This window comes from Borostomias antarcticus (assembly GCF_949987555.1).
Source record: "Borostomias antarcticus genome assembly, chromosome: 11".
Lineage (NCBI taxonomy): Eukaryota > Metazoa > Chordata > Actinopteri > Stomiiformes > Stomiidae > Borostomias > Borostomias antarcticus.
In genome coordinates this window covers 26,807,879-26,827,878 of record NC_140244.1, presented here as the reverse complement: position 1 = coordinate 26,827,878, position 20,000 = coordinate 26,807,879, and the positions used below count along the sequence as shown (strand labels likewise).

Sequence of the window (20,000 nt, the reverse complement as noted above, 5' to 3'; positions counted from 1 at the left end):
GAAGGCCTTGATTATGGAGGGGTGGCCAGGCAAGTCTGAATCCACCAGATATCATACTCCATTCACTCACTTTCCTCTGAAACGGCAAAGACAAGCCAATTGAAATACAATAAGGAGAACATTTAGTATTATTCGTTATGGTATCAGTTACTAGGAATGCACCGATCTGACTGTCATAGACCAGAACGGGACAGAACGATGACTTTGTATTTTGGTCGTTTTAAAAAACTACTATGTTATATGGCTTAAATTTCACTGATTGTTCCAGTATTGAGCTAGCTGCAGTTTTTATGGAGGCTCTCACTGGGCTACAATGGAAGTCAATGAAAAACTGACTGAAAAGCACATTCATCATAGTTTTTAAACACATTTACGTATGTCCCATTGACTTCCATTGTAGCCCAGTGAGAGCCTGCAGAAAAACCGCAGCTAGTTCAATACTGGAACGATCAGTGAAATGATGATCTCTAGGTTTCAGGTTCATGTGAGTCAGACAACAAATAGGGCGAAATGTCCAAAATATCACCCTACCCCTATAATGTGAGGTTATTGTCCTAGATGAGGGTATAACCGGTTGGATGAAGCTTGATATGGGCTTGAATAAACCATGTCCAACGTCCTTTGCAGTTTTGCGCTTTTCTCCCTGGAACAACTGATTTCTTGGCGTTCTGCGAGCGTTTTTTCAGTCTAAATATCCAAGGCAGCCACTGCTAATCGCTCCTTGAAACAACCTCTAGCTCTAGTTTGGACATTTTGACAGTTTAAAACAAGGACACGCTACCGTCAGCAGTGTGAACACACACACAACTCTTTCTCAGTCACTTTCACTTCCCTGCTGTGAAATAATTCAGACTGAAACACAGCCGTCAGCTAGCCTGCTAACCAGCATGCATTCCCAGTGTGGACAGAACACGGCGCCAGACCATCTGTCTGGACCATCCCGCCCCTGGTGAGGAGCGTGGGGTGAACCCAACGGCAATAAGGATCAAATGATATTCAGAAATGAACTCATCATTAGAACCACCCCAGAGCAGTGACGATTAAAGGACATTTGATGAAATACTTAAACGGGCCCAGTGACGGTCACCTGCAGGGCGATATCTGTGCAGGGAATCTGACTCTTAGCTTGTCGGTAAGAGTGTCATGAGATACATTGCTGGCGTGATGAGATGTGTACTTCCTGTGCAGGGAGTGGTTCTTCCTGTTATCCCACGAGGTGCTGAACCCCATGTACTGCCTGTTCGAGTACGCCGGGAAGGACAACTACTGCCTGCAGATAAACCCCGCCTCCTACATCAACCCCGACCACCTCAAGTACTTCAAGTTCATCGGACGCTTCATCGCCATGGTAACCCGTTCCTTTGATCTGTAATGTTTGGTTTTTGACGCAGAACGTGTTCCCCATCGATCACTCACTCACTCTCTAGCTCTCTAACTCACCCACTCACTGTCTAACTCACTCTCTCACTCCCTCACTCTCTCACCCACTCACTCACTCTCTAACTCTCTCACTCCCTCATTCTCTAGCTCACTCCCTCACTCCCTCACTCCCTCACTCTCTAACTCACTCTCTAACTCACTCACTCCCTCACTCTCTAACTCACTCTCTCACTCTCTAACTCACTCACTCCCTCACTCTCTAACTCACTCTCTAACTCACTCTCTCACTCTCTAACTCACTCTCTCACTCTCTAACTCACTCACTCCCTCACTCTCTAACTCACTCTCTCACTCTCTAACTCACTCACTCCCTCACTCTCTAACTCACTCTCACTCTCTAACCCTCTCACTCCCTCACTCTCTCACTCCCTCACTCTCTCACTCACTCTCTCACTCCCTCACTCTCTCACTCCCTCACTCTCTCACTCACTCTCTCACTCTCTCACTCTCTCACCCCCTCACTCTCTCACTCTCTCACTCTCTCACTCTCTAACTCACTCTCTCACTATCTCACTCTCTCACTCTCACTTTCTCACTCCCTCACTCTCTCACTCCCTCACTTTCTCACTCACTCTCTATCTCACTCACTCTCTCTCTCACTCCCTCACTCTCTAACTCAATCACTCTCTCACTCTCTCGCTCTCTCACTCTCACTCCCTCACTCCCTCACTCTCTCACTCCCTCCCTCTCTCTCTCACTCCCTCTCTCTCTCACTTCCTCCCTCTCTCACTCCCTCCCTCCCTCTCTCCCTCCCTCCCTCTCTTAACTCACCCTCTTGTCCCTGGCCTCCCCCCTTCATGTTGTGGTTCTTCCCGGTTCCCCACGCAGGCTCTGTTCCACGGGAAGTTCATCGACACGGGGTTCTCTCTGCCGTTCTACAAGCGCATCCTGAACAAGCCGCTGGCCCTGAAGGACCTGGAGTCCATCGACCCCGAGTTCTACAACTCGCTCATCTGGATCAAGTGAGTCCTCCCCCCCCCCCCCCCCTCAGACCGCATCTGCCTGCTCTGTATCCTACTGTTCTACTGCACCATACCACAGGTGCATTGTGGGTTGTTATACATTGTCCTCCACTCTGTTGTGTTCACCATTCTATGTGCTATCATATTGCACGGTGTGTATGTATATAGAAATGAAAATGTGTTTTTATCAGTGTGCTGCAGTGTTTGTGGACACAGAACCGATGGATTACTTTCCTCTACGCACAATGAAGGAGATTAGATTAGATCAGATTAGAAGTGCTTTATGACCCACCGTGCTGGCCTCTGCTTGTTGATCTGGGTTGTAACCTCCCTCCTTCCCTCTCTCCCTTCCTCCCCTCTCTCCCTCTCTCCATTCTTCCCTCCCTCTCTCCCTTCTTCCCTCCCTCTCTCCCTTCTTCCCTCCCTCTCTCTCTCCCTCTCTCTCCCTCCCTCTCTCTCCCTCCCTCCCTCCCTCTCTCCCTCCTTCCCTCCCTCTCTCTCTCCCTTTCTCCTTCCCTCTCTGCCTCCTTCCCTCCCTCCCTCTCTCTCTCCCTCCTCCCCTCCCCCTCTCCCTCCCCAGGGAGAACGACATCGAGGAGTGTGGTCTGGAGATGTACTTCTCGGTGGACAAGGAGATCCTGGGGGAGATCACCACCCACGAGCTGAAGCCGGACGGGGGAGAGCTGCTGGTGACCGAGGAGAACAAGGAGGAGTACATCAGGCAGGTCACACGGGGTCAGGGGTCACAGCAGGGTCAGGACAAGGAGGAGTACATCAGGCAGGTCACACGGGGTCAGGGGTCACAGCAGGGTCAGAACGAGGAGGAGTACATCAGGCAGGTCACACGGGGTCAGGGGTCACAGCAGGGTCAGAACAAGGATATTAGTGTTAGTAGAAACATGATATTAGTGTTAGTAGAAACATGATATTAGTGTTGGTAGAAACATGATATTAGTGTTAGTAGAAACATGATATTAGTGTTAGTAGAAACATGATATTAGTGTTAGTAGAAACATGATATTAGTGTTGGTAGAAACATGATATTAGTGTTAGTAGAAACATGATATTAGTGTTAGTAGAAACATGATATTAGTGTTAGTAGAAACATGATATTAGTGTTAGTAGAAACATGATATTAGTGTTAGTAGAAACATGATATTAGTGTTGGTAGAAACATGATATTAGTGTTAGAAACATGATATTAGTGTTAATAGAAACATGATATTAGTGTTAGAAACATGATATTAGTGTTAGTAGAAACATGATATTAGTGTTAGTAGAAACATGATATTAGTGTTAGTAGAAACATGATATTAGTGTTAGTAGAAACATGATATTAGTGTTAGTAGAAACATGATATTAGTGTTAGTAGAAACATGATATTAGTGTTAGAAACATGATATTAGTGTTAGAAACATGATATTAGTGTTAATAGAAACATGATATTAGTGTTAGTAGAAACATGATATTAGTGTTAGTAGAAACATGATATTAGTGTTAGTAGAAACATGATATTAGTGTTAGTAGAAACATTATATTAGTGTTAGTAGAAACATGATATTAGTGTTAGTAGAAACATGATATTAGTGTTAGTAGAAACATGATATTAGTGTTAATAGAAACATGATATTAGTGTTAGTAGAAACATGATATTAGTGTTAGTAGAAACATGATATTAGTGTTAGTAGAAACATGATATTAGTGTTAGTAGAAACATGATATTAGTGTTAGTAGAAACATGATATTAGTGTTAGAAACATGATATTAGTGTTAGTAGAAACATGATATTAGTGTTAGTAGAAACATGATATTAGTGTTAGTAGTAACATGATGTTAGTGTTGGTAGAAACATGATATTAGTGTTAGTAGAAACATGATATTAGTGTTAGTAGAAACATGATATTAGTGTTAATAGAAACATGATATTAGTGTTAGTAGAAACATGATATTAGTGTTAATAGAAACATGATATTAGTGTTAGAAACATGATATTAGTGTTAGTAGAAACATGATATTAGTGTTAGTAGAAACATGATATTAGTGTTAGTAGAAACATGATATTAGTGTTAATAGAAACATGATATTAGTGTTAGTAGAAACATGATATTAGTGTTAGTAGAAACATGATATTAGTGTTAGTAGAAACATGATATTAGTGTTAGTAGAAACATGATATTAGTGTTAATAGAAACATGATATTAGTGTTAGTAGAAACATGATATTAGTGTTAGTAGAAACATGATATTAGTGTTAGTAGAAACATGATATTAGTGTTAGTAGAAACATGATATTAGTGTTAATAGAAACATATTAGTGTTAGTAGAAACATGATATTAGTGTTAGTAGAAACATGATATTAGTGTTAGTAGAAACATGATATTAGTGTTAGTAGAAACATGATATTAGTGTTAGTAGAAACATGATATTAGTGTTAATAGAAACATGATATTAGTGTTAGTAGAAACATGATATTAGTGTTAGTAGAAACATGATATTAGTGTTAATAGAAACATGATATTAGTGTTAGAAACATGATATTAGTGTTAGTAGAAACATGATATTAGTGTTAGTAGAAACATGATATTAGTGTTAGTAGAAACATGATATTAGTGTTAGTAGAAACATGATATTAGTGTTAGTAGAAACATGATATTAGTGTTAATAGAAACATGATATTAGTGTTAGTAGAAACATGATATTAGTGTTAGTAGAAACATGATATTAGTGTTAGTAGAAACATGATATTAGTGTTAGTAGGAACATGATATTAGTGTTAGTAGAAACATGATATTAGTGCTAGTAGAAACATGATATTAGTGTTAGTAGAAACATGATATTAGTGTTAGTAGAAACATGATATTAGTGTTGGTAGAAACATGATATTAGTGTTAGAAACATGATATTAGTGTTAATAGAAACATGATATTAGTGTTAGAAACATGATATTAGTGTTAGTAGAAACATGATATTAGTGTTAGTAGAAACATGATATTAGTGTTAGTAGAAACATGATATTAGTGTTAGTAGAAACATGATATTAGTGTTAGAAACATGATATTAGTGTTAGAAACATGATATTAGTGTTAGAAACATGATATTAGTGTTAGAAACATGATATTAGTGTTAATAGAAACATGATATTAGTGTTAGTAGAAACATGATATTAGTGTTAGTAGAAACATGATATTAGTGTTAGTAGAAACATGATATTAGTGTTAGTAGAAACATTATATTAGTGTTAGTAGAAACATGATATTAGTGTTAGTAGAAACATGATATTAGTGTTAGTAGAAACATGATATTAGTGTTAATAGAAACATGATATTAGTGTTAGTAGAAACATGATATTAGTGTTAGTAGAAACATGATATTAGTGTTAGTAGAAACATGATATTAGTGTTAGTAGAAACATGATATTAGTGTTAGTAGAAACATGATATTAGTGTTAGTAGAAACATGATATTAGTGTTAGTAGAAACATGATATTAGTGTTAGTAGAAACATGATATTAGTGTTAGTAGTAACATGATGTTAGTGTTGGTAGAAACATGATATTAGTGTTAGTAGAAACATGATATTAGTGTTAGTAGAAACATGATATTAGTGTTAATAGAAACATGATATTAGTGTTAGTAGAAACATGATATTAGTGTTAATAGAAACATGATATTAGTGTTAGAAACATGATATTAGTGTTAGTAGAAACATGATATTAGTGTTAGTAGAAACATGATATTAGTGTTAGTAGAAACATGATATTAGTGTTAATAGAAACATGATATTAGTGTTAGTAGAAACATGATATTAGTGTTAGTAGAAACATGATATTAGTGTTAGTAGAAACATGATATTAGTGTTAGTAGAAACATGATATTAGTGTTAATAGAAACATGATATTAGTGTTAGTAGAAACATGATATTAGTGTTAGTAGAAACATGATATTAGTGTTAGTAGAAACATGATATTAGTGTTAGTAGAAACATGATATTAGTGTTAATAGAAACATATTAGTGTTAGTAGAAACATGATATTAGTGTTAGTAGAAACATGATATTAGTGTTAGTAGAAACATGATATTAGTGTTAGTAGAAACATGATATTAGTGTTAGTAGAAACATGATATTAGTGTTAATAGAAACATGATATTAGTGTTAGTAGAAACATGATATTAGTGTTAGTAGAAACATGATATTAGTGTTAATAGAAACATGATATTAGTGTTAGAAACATGATATTAGTGTTAGTAGAAACATGATATTAGTGTTAGTAGAAACATGATATTAGTGTTAGTAGAAACATGATATTAGTGTTAGTAGAAACATGATATTAGTGTTAATAGAAACATGATATTAGTGTTAGTAGAAACATGATATTAGTGTTAGTAGAAACATGATATTAGTGTTAGTAGAAACATGATATTAGTGTTAGTAGGAACATGATATTAGTGTTAGTAGAAACATGATATTAGTGCTAGTAGAAACATGATATTAGTGTTAGTAGAAACATGATATTAGTGTTAGTAGAAACATGATATAAGTGTTAGTAGAAACATGATATTAGTGTTAGTAGAAACATGATATTAGTGTTAGTAGAAACATGATATTAGTGTTAGTAGAAACATGATATTAGTGTTAGTAGAAACATGATATTAGTGTTAGTAGAAACATGATATTAGTGCTAGTAGAAACATGATATTAGTGTTAGAAACATGATATTAGTGCTAGTAGAAACATGATATTAGTGTTAGTAGAAACATGATATTAGTGTTAGTAGAAACATGATATTAGTGTAAGTAGAAACATGATATAAGTGTTAGTAGAAACATATTAGTGTTAGTAGAAACATGATATTAGTGTTAGTATTCAGCAGGGGCAGCATATACATTGACAGGCACATTGTGTTGCCTCTGTATGAAATGCTCCAGATACAAATAGTTTGCAAAAGTTTGATTTGATTTGACGTGATGAGTTGTTGAGGAGATCAGGTTAATCTCCTTGCTACTTATTGGCTTGGTGTACGTCGTTTTTTCTTACTCACAACTGTGTGTGTGTGTGTGTGTGTGTGTGTGTGTGTGTGATTGTGTGCGTGCGTGTGTGTGTGTGATTGTGTGTGATTGTGCGTGTGTGTGTGTGTGCGTGTGTGTGTGTGTGTGTGTGTGCGCATGTGTGTTCTTGTGTGTGTGTGTGTGTGTGTGTCCTAGGCTGGTGGCAGAGTGGAGGCTGTCCAGGGGGGTGGAGGAGCAGACGCAGGCCTTCTTTGAAGGCTTCAACGAGGTCCTCCCCCAGCAGTACCTGCAGTACTTTGACGCTAAAGAGCTGGAGGTACGGAGGGAGGGAGGGAGGTGTGGAGGGAGGGAGGTATGGAGAGAGGGAGGTGTGGAGGGAGGGAGGGAGAGAGGTATGGAGGGAGAGAGGTATGGAGGGAGGTGTGGAGGGAGGGAGGGAGAGAGGTATGGAGGGAGAGAGGTGTGGAGGGATAGAGGTATGGAGGGAGGTATGGAGGGAGGTGTGGAGGGAGGTATTGAGGGAGGGAGGTGTTGCGCTGAGCCCACCTCCTCTCCACTGGGTCTAAACGATCCCCCCTCTCTGTCAGGTGATGCTGTGCCTAAACAATCTCTCTCTCTCTCTCTCTCTCTCTCTCTCTCCTCCTCTCTCTCTCTCTCTCTCTCTCCCTCTCTCTCTCTCTCTCTCCCTCTCTCTCTCTCTCTCTCTCTCTGTCTCTCCCTCTCTCTCTCTCTCTCCCTCTCTCTCTCTCTCTCTCTCTCTCTCTCTCTCTCTCCCTCCCTCCCTCCCTCTCTCTCTCCCCCCCCTCTCCCTCTCTCTCTCTCTCTCTCTCCCTCCCTCCCGCCCTCCCTCTCTCCCTCCCTCTCTCTCTCTCTCCCTCCCTCTCTCTCTCCCTCCCTCTCCCCCTCTCTCTCTCTCTCTCTCTCTCAGGTGATGCTGTGTGGGATGCAGGAGATCGACCTGGCTGATTGGCAGAGGAACACCATCTACAGACACTACACCCGCAGCAGCAAACAGATGCTCTGGTTCTGGCAGGTCCGACGGCAAACGCATCCACACTCTTAGGCCTGATTCATAGTCGACGCAAACAACGCAAGCTACGTTGTGAACGCAAGCTCCAACATGACTGGAGAGCTTGCGTTCTGTGTTTTTTTTTGTGGAAACGCAAGGAATTGCACTATTGCTTGCGTCAAGTGACAAATTTCAGCATGACACACACAAGGACGCAACGAGATCTTGCGAAGCTTGCGCTTATGTAGTTTGCGTCTACCAAGAATCCGGCCTTAACGTTGTCGCGTTGAACAAAGATAGAAGTCAAAACAACAACTCATTAGGGGGCCAAGCACGAGTGTGCAAGGCACCCTATTGTAATTGGTAGTATTATTCTTTTTTCCGCCATGTTAGTCTATGACGGTCTATCCAAGCCTAACTGGCCTGGTACCTCCAGATACAGTAGACCAGTTCCAAAACAATCAGGCCTCACTTGGGTAATTGGAAATATTTTCGGGCCCCACTTAGATTGGTAGAATTAATTATAGGCTATTGTACAAAAATGGCATTTCCTTTACTACTAATAACAAGACACAAAGATCCAATTTAAGTTTTATATTTTATTCAAAAATGAACAAATTTGGCCACTGTGAAATAATTAGGCCTCAAACCCAAATAATAATTTAAATAATATGTTAATCAAAATTAGCTTCTTTTTTTTTTAGTTTTATATTTTATTCAAAAATGAACAAATTTGGCCACTGTGAAATAATTAGGCCTCAAACCCAAATAATAATTTAAATAATATATTAATCAAAATTAGCTTCTTTTTTTTTTAGTTTTATATTTTATTCAAAAATGAACAAATTTGGCCACTGTGAAATAATTAGGCCTCAAACCCAAATAATAATTTAAATAATATATTTATCAAAATTAGCTCATTTTTTTTCACGCCTCCACCTGCAGTACCTCCAGGCCCCACTAGGGGGGCGCGTCCCACACTCACACCTGAACTAAGGTCCCAGTTCTGTCCTTCCTCTGACCCCTCCAGCTGATCAAAGAGATGGACAACGAGAAGAGGATGAGGCTGCTCCAGTTCGTCACCGGCACCTGTCGCCTCCCCGTCGGGGGCTTCGCCGACCTCATGGGTGAGTGGGAGGAGCCTAGCTCCGTCTAGCCACGCCCCCTGCGCTCCTGGACCGTTCACGTGTGCGTCGTGTTGCCGATTGTCTTAAAGTCGCAGGAGAATTTCCAGAATATTGATTTAAAACGGTGAATGAATCTGGACATGACGCCTCCTGTAGGTGTGAGCGAGGTGTGAGATCATGGTAGTAGTCTGGTCGCCCTGTATGAACCTGTAGGTATGAGCGAGGTGTGAGATCACGGTAGTAGTCTGGTCACCCTGTATGAACCTGTAGGTGTGAGCGAGGTGTGAGATCACGGTAGTAGTCTGGTCACCCTGTATGAACCTGTAGGTGTGAGCGAGGTGTGAGATCAGGTAGTAGTCTGGTCACCCTGTATGAACCTGTAGGTGTGAGCGAGGTGTGAGATCACGGTAGTAGTCTGGTCACCCTGTATGAACCTGTAGGTGTGAGCGAGGTGTGAGATCACGGTAGTAGTCTGGTCACCCTGTATGAACCTGTAGGTGTGAGCGAGGTGTGAGATCACGGTAGTAGTCTGGTCACCCTGTATGAACCTGTAGGTATGAGCGAGGTGTGAGATCAGGTAGTAGTCTGGTCACCCTGTATGAACCTGTAGGTGTGAGCGAGGTGTGAGATCAGGTAGTAGTCTGGTCGTCCTGTATGAACCTGTAGGTGTGAGCGAGGTGTGAGATCAGGTAGTAGTCTGGTCGCCCTGTATGAACCTGTAGGTGTGAGCGAGGTGTGAGATCACGCTAGTAGTCTGGTCGCCCTGTATGAACCTGTAGGTGTGAGCGAGGTGTGAGATCACGGTAGTAGTCTGGTCGCCCTGTATGAACCTGTAGGTGTGAGCGAGGTGTGAGATCATGGTAGTAGTCTGGTCGCCCTGTATGAACCTGTAGGTGTGAGCGAGGTGTGAGATCATGGTAGTAGTCTGGTCGCCCTGTATGAACCTGTAGGTATGAGCGAGGTGTGAGATCACGCTAGTATTCTGGTCGCCCTGTATGAACCTGTAGGTATGAGCGAGGTGTGAGATCACGCTAGTAGTCTGGTCGTCCTGTATGAACCTGTAGGTGTGAGCGAGGTGTGAGATCACGCTAGTATTCTGGTCGCCCTGTATGAACCTGTAGGTATGAGCGAGGTGTGAGATCACGCTAGTAGTCTGGTCGTCCTGTATGAACCTGTAGGTGTGAGCGAGGTGTGAGATCACGGTAGTAGTCTGGTCGCCCTGTATGAACCTGTAGGTGTGAGCGAGGTGTGAGATCACGCTAGTAGTCTGGACGCCCTGTATGAACCTGTAGGTGTGAGCGAGGTGTGAGATCACGCTAGTAGTCTGGTCGCCCTGTATGAACCTGTAGGTGTGAGCGAGGTGTGAGATCACGGTAGTATTCTGGTCGCCCTGTATGAACCTGTAGGTGTGAGCGAGGTGTGAGATCATGGTAGTAGTCTGGTCGCCCTGTATGAACCTGTAGGTATGAGCGAGGTGTGAGATCACGGTAGTAGTCTGGTCACCCTGTATGAACCTGTAGGTGTGAGTGAGGTGTGAGATCACGGTAGTAGTCTGGTCGCCCTGTATGAACCTGTAGGTGTGAGTGAGGTGTGAGATCACGGTAGTAGTCTGGTCGCCCTGTATGAACCTGTAGGTGTGAGTGAGGTGTGAGATCACGGTAGTAGTCTGGTCGCCCTGTATGAACCTGTAGGTGTGAGTGAGGTGTGAGATCACGGTAGTAGTCTGGTCGCCCTGTATGAACCTGTAGGTGTGAGTGAGGTGTGAGATCACGGTAGTAGTCTGGTCGCCCTGTATGAACCTGTAGGTGTGAGTGAGGTGTGAGATCACGGTAGTAGTCTGGTCGCCCTGTATGAACCTGTAGGTGTGAGCGAGGTGTGAATCATGGTAGTGGCTCGGTCGCCCTGTATGAACCAAATCAGAGGCGCGTCTTGTTCCTCCTGCCACCTAAAGCCATGGATACCGATCTGCTGAGTCGTCGTTATTCGAACGCTCCGGTTCGTTGTTGCGCTTCCCCAGTTCCCCAGTTTCCCAGTTTCCCAGTTCCTCAGTTCCCCAGTTCCCCAGTTTCCCAGTTTCCCAGTTCCTCAGTTCCCCAGTTTCCCAGTTCCCAGTTCCCCAGTTCCCCGGTTCCCCAGTTCCCCGGTTCCCCAGTTCCCTAGTTCCCCAGTTCCCCAGTTTCCCAGTTTCCCAGTTTCCCAGTTCCTCAGTTCCCCAGTTTCCCAGTTTCCCAGTTCCCCAGTTCCCCGGTTCCCCAGTTCCCTAGTTCCCCAGTTTCCCAGTTTCCCAGTTCCTCAGTTCCCCGGTTCCCCAGTTCCCTAGTTCCCCAGTTCCCCAGTTTCCCAGTTCCTCAGTTCCCCAGTTCCCTAGTTCCCTAGTTCCCCAGTTCCCTAGTTCCCCAGTTCCCCAGTTTCCCAGTTCCTCAGTTCCCCGGTCCCCCAGTTCCCTAGTTCCCCAGTTCCCCAGTTTCCCAGTTTCCCAGTTCCCCAGTTCCCTAGTTCCCTAGTTCCCTAGTTCCCCAGTTCCCCAGTTCCCCAGTTCCCTAGTTCCCCAGTTTCCCAGTTCCCCAGTTCCCTAGTTCCCTAGTTCCCTAGTTCCCTAGTTCCCCAGTTCCCTAGTTCCCCAGTTCCCCAGTTTCCCAGTTTCCCAGTTCCTCAGTTCCCCGGTCCCCCAGTTCCCTAGTTCCCCAGTTTCCCAGTTTCCCAGTTCCCTAGTTCCCTAGTTCCCCAGTTTCCCAGTTCCCCAGTTCCCTAGTTCCCTAGTTCCCCAGTTTCCCAGTTCCCCAGTTTCCCAGTTCCCTAGTTCCCTAGTTCCCCAGTTCCCCAGTTTCCCAGTTCCCCAGTTTCCCAGTTCCCTAGTTCCCCAGTTCCCCAGTTCCACAGTTTCCCAGTTCCCCAGTTTCCCAGTTTCCCAGTTCCCAGTTCCCCAGCCGGCGGTGGAGAACAGTTCTAAGGTTCCTGTTCTGTTTCTGCAGGGAGCAACGGCCCCCAGAAGTTCTGCATTGAGAAGGTGGGGAAGGAGAACTGGCTTCCTAGGAGCCACACATGGTGAGGATGGACAGACTGACCACCGCTCAAACACACAGCACAGTATTACACAACACTACACTACACAACACTACACACATGGTGAGGATGGACAGACTGACCACCGCTTAAACACACAGCACAATACTACACAACACTACACACACCACAGTACCACACAATACTACACACCACAGGACTACACAACACTACACACAGGACAGTACCACACACTACTACACACCACTACACACACCACAGCACAGTACCACACAATACTACACACCACAGGACTACACACAGCACAGGACCACACAATACTACACAACACTACACACACCACAGTACCACACAATACTACACACCACACCACTACACACAGCACAGTACCACACAATACTACACACAGCACAGTACCACACAATACTACACAATACTACACAATACTACACACACCACAGTACCACACGATACTACACACCACAACACTACACACACAGCACAGTACCACACAATACTACACACCACAGCACAGTACCACACAATACTACACACCACAGGACTACACAACACTACACACCACAGGACTACACACAGTACAATGCTACACAATACTCCACAACACAACACAGTACAATGCTCCCCAATACAACACAACACAGTACAATGCTACACAATACTCCACAACACAACACAATACAATGCTCCCCAATACAACACACAGTGTAGTTCTCCACAGTCCAGCACACACCAGGGATCTCAATATGAGTGATATCAGCCCATTCTGAGCAAAGTTCACCAGGGTATTCAGAATACCATCATCACTCAACTACAAAGTTTACCCCTCCCTCTCTCTCTCCCTCTCTCCCTCTCTCTCTCCTCCTCTCCCTCTCTCTCTCCTCCTCTCCGTCTCTCTCTCTCTCTCCTCCTCTCCGTCTCTCTCTCTCTCTCCTCCTCTCCGTCTCTCGCTCTCTCTCTCCTCTAGTTTTAATCGTCTGGACTTACCTCCCTATAAGAGTTATGAGCAGCTGAAGGACAAGTTGATGTTTGCCATCGAGGAGACAGAGGGCTTCGGACAGGAGTGAGAGACACACGAGGGGGAGAGTCTGCCTGTTCGCGTCTATGTGTGTGTGTGTGTGTGTGTGTGTGTGTGTGTGTGTGCGTGTGTGTGTGTGTGTGTGTGTGTGCTGGGTCTAACTGGTCTGTCCCCACCAACGCACCGTCACGCACCCTTCTCAAGGCCTGATGGGAAAACGAGTTCTTTGACCCAGAAACTGGATGCTGCTCTCCCTCGTCTCTCAGAATGTCATCACCATTATGCATGGAAGCCCTCTATGACATCATCTATTTAGGGGACAGCGATAACATCAGGAACTGTCCCAGCATCCTTTGCCCCTCCCCCTGGTCTAATGTCTGTATCCCAAAGCTTTCTCCCAAAATGAATGATGGAGACTTTTATCTCGAGCTGTCCTCCTCCAACCAGTGGTTCTACTGAGCGTTCCCACGCGGGCGGGGTTCCTCTCGAGAACCTCGTAGCACCCAGACCGTGTTCTGTCCTGGTCTGCTGGCCTGGTACGGGTCTCGGGTCTGAAACGTGAGATCGTGCTTGAAGACATGGTGAGATTAGCCTTCGGTGAGAAGACGCCATCTTGGAAAGCTCACTCCAGGAAAGTGGCGTTTGCCTGTGGATGAATGAGGTATTGTGAGGGACTGTGTGGTCCCAGTATTTATAAAGGTAGACAGTATGTAGACAGTATATACATACAAGGACCTGGATGACCCTGGATGACCCTGGATGACCCTAGTTTTATAGGGTCACACAGCGATATGATGGAACGTCTTGGTTTTAGTTCTATTCTGGAAGTGTGAAATATTAAGATTCCGGAATCTGTAGAGAATTAAGATGTTAGCCCCATTCTGTCCAGGCTGGGCGGGTTTATGAAGGGAAGTGTCGCGTGAGGAGACGATCCCTCGTGGATCCCGGAGACTGTGGTTCCCCGGACTCAACAGAACAGGGGAACCAATCAAAAATCACCATGGAAAGTGTGATCGTACCTGTAATCTAGGATTTTCTTGGAGTCATGATCTGCGGTTGGTGGACCAGTCCCAGGCGTGTCAACTGACACACAAGCATCTTCCAGAATGAGTGTTGTCGTCATTCGACGTTGTCGTTGCACTACCACAGTCAGTCGGTCAGTCGGTCAGCTTCATGTTGTGACTTTAATCCGTGTCTGGGAGACCGGTTCAAGGTGAATGGGATTATGCCTTTATTTCAGGATTAACTCTGTTCTTTCGTGTTGTCAATCTGGGTAGATTATGGATTGAAATGCCAGGGATGAACGTGTAAATAATATGATATAATTTATGTTGCAAATAAAATCTCAGCCCCTTTTAATTTTTCCCCCTCTGGAATTCCCCTTATGCAAGCGTGGCCCCTCCCCCCCGAGGCCCCTCCCCCCGAGGCCCCTCCCCCTGAGGCTCCTCCCCCCCGAGGCCCCTCCCCCCGAGGCTCCTCCCCCCCGAGGCCCCTCCCCCTGACCTGTCTCTATAAGGCCATGTTGTACATGGTGTTCATAACAACAAACTGCATTTCTTTTTTGTAAAATAAACCGATTTGATTTTAGAAACCAGATGGGTTCATGGTGTGATGGTTTTCAAAAGATGTTTCTTTTTTTTCCCCTTTTTGATTTTTTTATGTACATTTGTGTAAAAAATGTTACCTTAATAAATTGAATCTATGGGTTGAGTGTTTGTCCCTTTCAAATGAATTAGGTGCAAGATTAGTCTGTTCTATGTTCTACTGTGATGGTTCTACCATTCCACACCTCTGTTCTACTGTGATGGTTCTACCCTTCCACACATGTTCTACTGTGATGGTTCTACCCTTCTATACCTCTGTTCTACTGTGATGGTTCTACCCTTCTATACCTCTGTTCTACTGTGATGGTTCTACCCTTCCACATCTGTTCTACTGTGATGGTTCTACCCTTCTATACCTCTGTTCTACTGTGATGGTTCTACCCTTCCACATCTGTTCTACTGTGATGGTTCTACCATTCCACACGTGTTCTACTGTGATGGTTCTACCCTTCCACGCCTCTGTTCTACTGTGATGGTTCTACCCTTCCACACCTCTTCTACTCAGTTCTACCCTTCCACACATGTTCTACTGTGATGGTTCTACCCTTCCACACCTCTGTTCTACTCAGTTCTACCCTTCCACACCTGTTCTACTGTGATGGTTCTACCCTTCCACATGTGTTCTACTGTGATGGTTCTACCCTTCCACACCTCTGTTCTACTCGGTTCTACCCTTCCACACCTCTGTTCAGACCCAGAGCCCTATGCAGTGTGTATGGGCACCACATCTACAACACATATTTATAGATAACATATGCATAATACGATTAAATGTGTTTTGCTCCAACATGTACTTTTAGACAATGTTTCAATCCACAAATGGTTCTTGGGATCCTTGTCTGTTGGATCAAACCACTTCATCGTCCCCCGCAGCGTGGAACCAGGGGGACTTGAGATGGACCCGGGTACGTTAACGCGTGCGTCTGACACTCAGGTACCAGAGCCCACAATTCATTCTTCCCATCGCCAAGCACATTTTGCTTTGTACATAAAAACAATGCTTGGTGTCTCAGTAGAAGTAGTTCATTCTGCTCAGGAGGCTGTCTACGTTCTAGAGCTTTCTAAGAGTTCAGAGGTCGGGGTGTTAGTAGGTCTAAATGAACAGATCATCAACCCTTATCGTATGACACCATCTCGTTTTCCTTTTTAACGTTGTTTTCACTACATGTTTTGTACTACAGAAAGTTAAAATCGCTTGAGGTTATTTTTATATTAACTATTATAACATATTTTAATTCACTTCTGACTGAAGAAATACTTACATTTTAGACCAAACTAAATATGACGTAGAGTATAATGCCGGTGTTGTGCCAAAAAACAAAGTCTGACTTTGACCCCTGCATTTGATGACCTCCAAGTCTCCCTGTGAACTGTGCAAAGAAAGTCATTAATAAAAGAGCCTTAACTACTTAACCTAACAAGATATCATCTAACATAAATACATGTGGAGCACCGGCCCCTTTTATAACCAGAGATGCAGCTGGGTGAGTAAAACCATGAACTATCAATAAATACATTCACAACATCCATGTTATACACGCTGGTCAGGGAGAAACACGCAGTAGAAAATGTAATCTCTTTATTAAATGCCAGAACATGACATGAGTACAGTTCCCACTTCCTGGTTGACCTTTGACCTTTGACAGTCGCAGCACAGATAACCTTCCATGTGCTTCCTGTCTGACCTGCTCCTTCTGTCTGACCTGACCTGGTCCTCCTCTCTGACCTGCTCCTTCTGTCTGACCTGCTCCTCCTGTCTGACCTGCTCCTTCTGTCTGACCTGCTCCTTCTGTCTGACCTCCTCCTTCTGTCTGACCTGCTCCTTCTGTCTGACCTGCTCCTTCTGTCTGACCTGCTCCTTCTGTCTGACCTCCTCCTTCTGTCTGACCTGCTCCTCCTGTCTGACCTGCTCCTTCTGTCTGACCTGCTCCTTCTGTCTGACCTCCTCCTTCTGTCTGACCTGCTCCTTCTGTCTGACCTGCTCCTTCTGTCTGACCTCCTCCTTCTGTCTGACCTGCTCCTTCCGTCTGACCTGACCTGGTCCTCCTCTCTGACCTGGTTAACTGCATTCACTTCCTGTTTATTAAGTGGCCTTTCTATCTCACAGTATTCGCAGGAATGTCCACCGTACGTTTCACAGTATGGATCAACTGATCCAGACACACAGAAAATGCTGTTAAATTCACAACACTGTAATATAATACCTGTGTGTGTGTTCGGGTTATAATCTTTCCATGAATATCACTGAGGTAAAGTCACTGTTCAGAGCAACATCATAGTCACTGCAAAAATGCAGCATTTTGACGACAGTTTTAATATAAAACTAAAGATTCATTGAAGGGGCTTGGTGATGATCCAATCTCTCCAAAATATTCACTCTCAGGTTAAAACACCTGAGATATGACCAGGGTCAGGTTTCCCAGAAGCTTCTTTCGTTTAGAGGCTCTTAAGCCCATTCAGTTGACCAATCAGAGAGCTTGCCCAGACCAGTTGACCAATCAGAACGCTCTAAATGAATGGCCCAAGAGCCTCTTAACGAAAGAAGCTTTTGGGAAACGCAGCAGGTCAATTTCTCAGACCCAGATTAGCCTAGTCTGAGACTAAGAGACATGCCAATGATTATCTATGGGATGGTTTGAGGTTAGTCCTAGATTAGGCTTCGTCTGTGTCCTGGAAACATGCCTTACAAGTGACAACAGCCCAGATGCTGAAACTACAAGTTCATCCCTGTTAAAACTACAAACATGGCTGTTGTAGACAGTCTCTCTCTGTGTTCTGTATCTGCTCCAGTCCCTCAGCACTCTCCAGGTCCTCCTCTTCCTCCTCCTCCTCTTCCTCCTCTCCTCCGTCCATCTGCTCTTCAATCGTGACGATGGACATCACCGCCTGAGGGTCCTCTCCCTCCTCCTCCTCCTCTTCCTCCTCCCCTCCATCCTCCTCTTCCTCCCTACTCTGTTCCATCTCCTCCTCTTCCTCCTCCTCCTCCTCCTCTTCCTCCAGGTCCTGGCTGACCTCGGGGCTCTCGTCCCTTCCTGTCCTCAGCCTCTGTCTCTTCCTCCTCCCCGCTCCTCCTCCTCCCGTGTCCCCGCCCCCTGGCCCCGCCCCCGCGGCGGGGCACTTGTGGTCCCGGTAGTAGTTGTGTCGGGTGAAGCCCTTGTTGCAGGCGGCGCAGCGGAAGCGGTAGTCGTCGGTGTGAGACTGCTGGTGCTCCACCATGTGGGCCCTCCTGCTGAACGCCTTCTGGCAGAACAGGCACTTAAAGGGCTTGATCCCTGGACGGGCGGGGCAGAGACAGGCACACCGGTCAACGTTTATCACCCACCATTTTATGCTGTGTTCACACCGGGCGCGGCGAGAAAATTTGCGCCGCCCAGTTCGCCCAATCTCGCCGCGGGATCAACGGGCGGCCGCGCCGCTGAATTCTGCGATTCGCGCCGCCCGACGCCCAGTTCGCACGAATTGTATTGACTTTCTACGTAAACTCGCCGCGCCGCAGGAAAAATTTGCGCCCGGTGTGAACACAGCATTAGACTTGATTTTTATACAGTAGGCAAACATACAGAATAACAACAAGATAGAACGGTTGGTCATCCATGCATTCTCACATACTAATTATGTTGATGATAACATCAATCAGTTTTACAATCATAATTCAGCAGATATCAACCAGTTTCAAACACAAACCATTTTTATAAATATTTCCAAAATAACGTTTATTTAACGAAAAGGTAATTCTCTCCATTTGCATACCAGTCACAACCTCTATCCATCCAATCAGGGCTGAGGATTTGGGCTGCGGCCGTTTTCGTGTTAAGGCCTTCTAACTGGCCGCCATTAATATCTTCAGTAAGTATGTATCTGATGCCGAATAATAATGAGGAATATTTCTCAGGTAGATTGTAGAAAAGGAGCAGTCGATATCCTGACCAAACATGGCCTCTGATGCCCGAGCTATTCCTGACAATATGGTTGAATAGCCGGGAAAATATGAACATGGTCTGTCAGCTGTTCGTCACATCCCCTCCCGCTCCACCTGTCTGTAAACTCTTACTCCGTCTAATTTCATCTGTATGTATGGTGTGAGTGTGTGAGTGTGTGTGTGTGCGCTGTTTTCACTTACCGGAATGAGACAGTATGTGTGCCTTCAGCTTGTCTGGCCTGTTAAACTCCTTAGTGCAGCCAACATGTGTCCTGAACACACAAAACAAGCGCATGTGAGTGATAGTGTTTGTCTGAAGGTCTCACAGGAAGTCTGAAGGTCTCACAGGAAGCGCGTAGCGGCGTTTCTCGCGGGCGGACGGTCTCCCATACCTGAACGGACACTTGTATTTCTTGAAGGGCTCGTGGATGAGCATGTGTCTCTTCACCTTGTCTTTCCTGTTGAACGTCGCCTCACAAACGGAGCATTTGTACGGCTTTTCACCTACGAGAGAGACACGATCAATCAGCCAATCAGCCAGCCAGTCGATCAAATAACCAACCAATCAATCAGCCAATCAATGAATCGATCTGGTATCAGGTGATCCGGACAGTCCGGTGATTACAGTATGAGAGCAGAGCAGAGAGAGAGAGAGAGCTTTGCATCCTGGGAAGTTGAGTCCTGCTGTCCTGACCTGAGTGGATGCAGATGTGCAGTTTGAGAGCAGAGCAGAGCAGAGAGAGAGAGAGAGAGAGAGAGAGAGAGAGAGAGAGAGAGAGAGAGAGAGAGAGAGCTTTGCATCCTGGGAAGTTGAGTCCTGCTGTCCTGACCTGAGTGGATGCGGATGTGCAGTGTGAGAGCAGAGCAGAGAGA

At 44.8% G+C, this 20,000-nt stretch overlaps 2 protein-coding genes across 3 annotated transcripts in view; one reads left to right on the top strand and one right to left on the bottom strand.

Moving 5' to 3' along the window:
• The window catches only part of LOC311314745 (E3 ubiquitin-protein ligase Itchy-like), a 41,493-nt gene extending 26,184 nt beyond the window's left edge, over nt 1-15,309 (top strand). The window contains exons 16-24 of one of the 2 annotated variants that reach the window (XM_084445222.1): nt 1-29; nt 1,189-1,348; nt 2,269-2,402; nt 2,983-3,123; nt 7,604-7,724; nt 8,337-8,441; nt 9,448-9,544; nt 12,517-12,589; nt 13,554-15,309. The exon at nt 1-29 is cut by the window's left edge and continues 60 nt beyond it. In XM_084445222.1, the coding sequence (XP_084301348.1) occupies nt 1-29; nt 1,189-1,348; nt 2,269-2,402; nt 2,983-3,123; nt 7,604-7,724; nt 8,337-8,441; nt 9,448-9,544; nt 12,517-12,589; nt 13,554-13,653 (960 nt within the window). In that variant the 3' untranslated portion in view covers nt 13,654-15,309. Of the gene's footprint in view, nt 34-1,188; nt 1,349-2,268; nt 2,403-2,982; nt 3,124-7,603; nt 7,725-8,336; nt 8,442-9,447; nt 9,545-12,516; nt 12,590-13,553 lie in introns of both variants that reach the window. The other variant, XM_084445221.1, reaches the window with a different exon arrangement.
• Nucleotides 14,057-20,000, bottom strand: part of znf341 (zinc finger protein 341) — a gene marked incomplete at both ends in the record, with an annotated part of 11,476 nt that continues 5,532 nt past the window's right edge. The window contains 4 exons of the mRNA XM_084446228.1: nt 14,057-14,155; nt 18,221-18,480; nt 19,329-19,399; nt 19,520-19,631. Of these exons, the coding sequence (XP_084302354.1) occupies nt 14,057-14,155; nt 18,221-18,480; nt 19,329-19,399; nt 19,520-19,631 (542 nt within the window). The remainder of the gene's footprint in view (nt 14,156-18,220; nt 18,481-19,328; nt 19,400-19,519; nt 19,632-20,000) is intronic.